The sequence below is a fragment of the Stegastes partitus genome, unplaced genomic scaffold (genome assembly GCF_000690725.1).
Source record: "Stegastes partitus isolate 25-593 unplaced genomic scaffold, Stegastes_partitus-1.0.2 Scaffold234, whole genome shotgun sequence".
Classification (NCBI taxonomy): domain Eukaryota; kingdom Metazoa; phylum Chordata; class Actinopteri; family Pomacentridae; genus Stegastes; species Stegastes partitus.
Window position 1 is genome coordinate 348911 of NW_007577965.1, and position 3453 is coordinate 352363.

General features: G+C 40.3%; 1 protein-coding gene and 1 non-coding gene across 2 annotated transcripts in view; one reads left to right on the forward strand and one right to left on the reverse strand.

The window, feature by feature from the left end:
* Nucleotides 1-2185, forward strand: part of LOC103357078 (betaine--homocysteine S-methyltransferase 1-like) — a 3718-nt gene extending 1533 nt beyond the window's left edge. Inside the window, exons 2-8 of the mRNA XM_008281472.1 lie at nucleotides 30-162; nucleotides 259-371; nucleotides 463-654; nucleotides 763-910; nucleotides 1003-1185; nucleotides 1348-1576; nucleotides 1817-2185. Coding sequence (XP_008279694.1) covers nucleotides 30-162; nucleotides 259-371; nucleotides 463-654; nucleotides 763-910; nucleotides 1003-1185; nucleotides 1348-1576; nucleotides 1817-1901 — 1083 coding nt within the window. The 3' untranslated portion in view covers nucleotides 1902-2185. The remainder of the gene's footprint in view (nucleotides 1-29; nucleotides 163-258; nucleotides 372-462; nucleotides 655-762; nucleotides 911-1002; nucleotides 1186-1347; nucleotides 1577-1816) is intronic.
* Nucleotides 2186-3334: 1149 nt separating this feature from the next.
* trnaq-uug (transfer RNA glutamine (anticodon UUG)) lies at nucleotides 3335-3406 on the reverse strand. The gene has a single exon. It is a non-coding gene; the product is annotated as a tRNA-Gln (tRNA).
* Nucleotides 3407-3453: the final 47 nt, after the last annotated feature.

The following is a 3453-nucleotide window of genomic DNA, read 5'->3' on the forward strand; positions in this document are numbered from 1 at the left end:
TGTGTGTGTGTGTGTGTGTGTGTATTCAGGGTATCTTGGAGCGCCTGGATGCTGGGGAGGTGGTTGTAGGAGATGGAGGTTACGTGATGCAACTGGAGCGACGTGGCTACGTGACAGCGGGACCCTGGACACCAGAAGCTGCGGTTGAACATCCTGAAGCAGGTAATTTATTGAAAAAAAGCAGAGATTGAATCCTTTTTTTCTTTTTGCCTATGTTTTATTGATAAACCAGACCTTCTGTCTCCATTTCTTCATAAGTGCGACAGCTGCACAGGGAGTATCTGAGAGCAGGAGCCACCGTGATTCAGACTTTCACCTTCTACTGCAGTGAGGATAAACTGGAGCTCAATGGCAATGTCACCAACATCACAGTCAGTGAAAAACAAAATTGACATATTTTACATGTCTACACTAAACTATGAAAATCCACAGGTATCACCAGTCTCTTTCCATCTGATCCAGGGAGCCCAGATCAATGATGCAGCCTGTAAAATGGCCAGAGAGGTCGCTGATGAGGGGGGTGCACTGGTCGCTGGTGGTGTTTCTCAGACCCCCTGTTATGTGCAGAGTCACAGTGAGACTGAGGTCAAAGCCATCTTTAAGAAGCAAATGGATGACTTCCTCAAACAGGACATTGATTTCTTGATTGTGGAGGTAAGTGCAGCACCTCAAGTGCAATAACTCAACATAGACTGAGGCCATTTCAACTGTGCTTTGCCTAAAGAAACAGTTTTGATGATTCAGTGCACATTCTTCCTGCAGTATTGCGAGCATGTTGAGGAGGCAGTGTGGGCAGTGGAAGTGCTGAAAACCAGCGGTAAAACAGTGGCCGCAACACTCTGCATCGCCCCGCAAGGAGACATGCATGGAGTCCCACCTGGAGAGTGTGCTGTCAGGCTGGTCAAAGCTGGTACATTCACCTTTCAGTGATGTGATTCTTTCAGTTAGTGAATTTAAGTTTTATCCTGTATAATCCGTGTATGTTGTTGTATTTATGTGCAGGGGCGGACATTGTCGGAATAAACTGCCACCTGGACCCACTGACTTGTGTTGAGACGGTGAAGCTGATGAAAGAGGGATTAGAGAAAGCAGGTCTCAAAGCCCATCTCATGATCCAGCCGCTGGGCTTTCACACACCAGAGCGCAACATTGATGGCTACCTCAGCCTGCCTGAGTTCCCCTTCGGTCAGCATTTTCTTTTTTGTGTTATTTGCAAACTTTATTGGGTATATCTAAGAAATGTGGAGTGTGGAACACATATATTGGTACCTTTCAAAGCTCCCCATATGTGCAGTGTGATATGAGCTTTAATATAACCAAGTCTTAAATATTTCACTCTCCTCTCAGCACTGGAGACTCGAGCAATGACTCGCTGGGACATCCATAAATATGCCAGAGAAGCTTACAATGCAGGAATTCGCTACATCGGTGGCTGCTGTGGGTTTGAGCCGTACCATATCAGAGCTATAGCAGAGGAGCTTTCTGCAGAGAGAGGATTCCTCCCACCAGCTTCAGAGAAACACGGACTTTGGGGCGCTGCCCTGGAGATGCACACTAAACCCTGGGTCAGAGCCAGGTACGACTGAAAGAAACACAACTACTACTTATGTTAATGTGTTTTCAAATTAGACTCCAGCATCTGCATTAACCGTTTTCCCAAAAGACTGAAAGCAGTTACGTACATTCTACATATCGTGGCATTGTGGCAGGTGTAATAACAAAGGACACAAAGTCAACTGCTAAATCGTCAAAGTATGTGTTTCTGTACAACACAGTTTTTGGTTTATAACTAAAAAGCTCCTTAAATTTGTTTTAGGGCTCGTCGTGAATATTGGGAAAAGCTTTTGCCTGCTTCTGGACGTCCCAAATGCCCTTCAATGGCCACTCCAGCTACTGAATAAGGAAGTAAGACCATCAGTACCTGAAAGGGAGCAAACTAACAAATTCACCTTAACTGTAGAATATTCTGTATAATAAAAGTGAATTACGCTGTAATAATTTAGTCTGAACGTCACATACTGGCTGCAACATCCAGACAAGTTTACATGTTTCTTTGCACCTTTAATTGATGGAAGTTTTTTTCAATTTTATTGTGACACCTAATAAGGTGTTTTAACTTGATTTTAGAAGCACTTTTCACACTGATTTGAAAGATGCTATTTCAATTAAACTGAGGCCTATTATATCTGTTTTTAATGTCTCCTTTATTCTTTCCCCTGTGTGTTGATCAGTTGTAGGTGAGAACCAGTGGAGAGTTCATGTTGGTTTCAAGTTCATTTTAGGCTTTACTGAGATTTGAACTTGAATTATTAGGTTCAGAGTTCACAGCTTTATTTACTATACCATAAATCACAACAATAATTAACTGTGAGGCCAGCTGGAGGTCAGCTTGACCTCCGCAAGTTCCTTAAACCAAAACAATCAGGCTGGAGTTTCAGTTGTAATGCAGATTTCTTGTTGCCCTTTGCCATTTATATGCGTGACTATTGGTCTAATTTACACTATTATACACAAAACTACTCTTTAAATGCAAAACTGCAATATACAGATGGGACAGTTGTTTTTCATATTGTACTTTTCTGTGAATATGGCTTATTCTCTTTGAATCAGTTATAAAACGCACTGATTATAAACGCTTCCTGCAAACTCCTATTGACCTGTTGTGACTTGGAACAGTGAATAGAATAGAATAGAATAGAATAGAATAGAATAGAATAGAATAGAATAGAATGCTTTTTATTGTCATCATATACAAAGTACAACGATATTAACATACAACCCCAGTGGTGCAAAATACACGTATAAAAAGACAAATAAGAATATATAAATATATGTACAAAAGGAGCCAGTAGGAAGTATATACAGTTAGGAATGAGCATGGTAATAGCCAAAGGGTAGAATAAATATATTGCACTGTTGAGGGTAAGAACACGGTGGATATATGAGAAATATAAATAATATAAATAAATAATTATAAATAAATGCATATGGGAACTTAGAAGTAGATTTTTAAAAAAAAACCATTTAGATATAAATACATTTACTTGTTGATGAAATTTTGTATTATTTTTTTAAATATATTGTATCTGGATTAATTCTTCAGGCCATGCTTTTTCTATCCTATTAGAACTTCTCTTAACTTACTGAGGACACGTGATGAGCCTTTAACTTCTTTAGTTCAGCACTTTATGGAGGTTTTGATTTCACAGGTGTTTACAGCTGAACTTTCAGAACCATTTTGTGCTACTACACTGACTAAACACACTTACTACAGCCGAATGTCACATGGTTCTGTGCAGCTGTGGGGTTTTAAGCGCAACATTTCAAAATCACGAGGTTCCACCGAGATTTGAACTCGGATCGCTGGATTCAAAGTCCAGAGTGCTAACCATTACACCATGGAACCTGAGGACAGCCATGAATGTATGCATATGGGAGAAAGAAGTAATTATG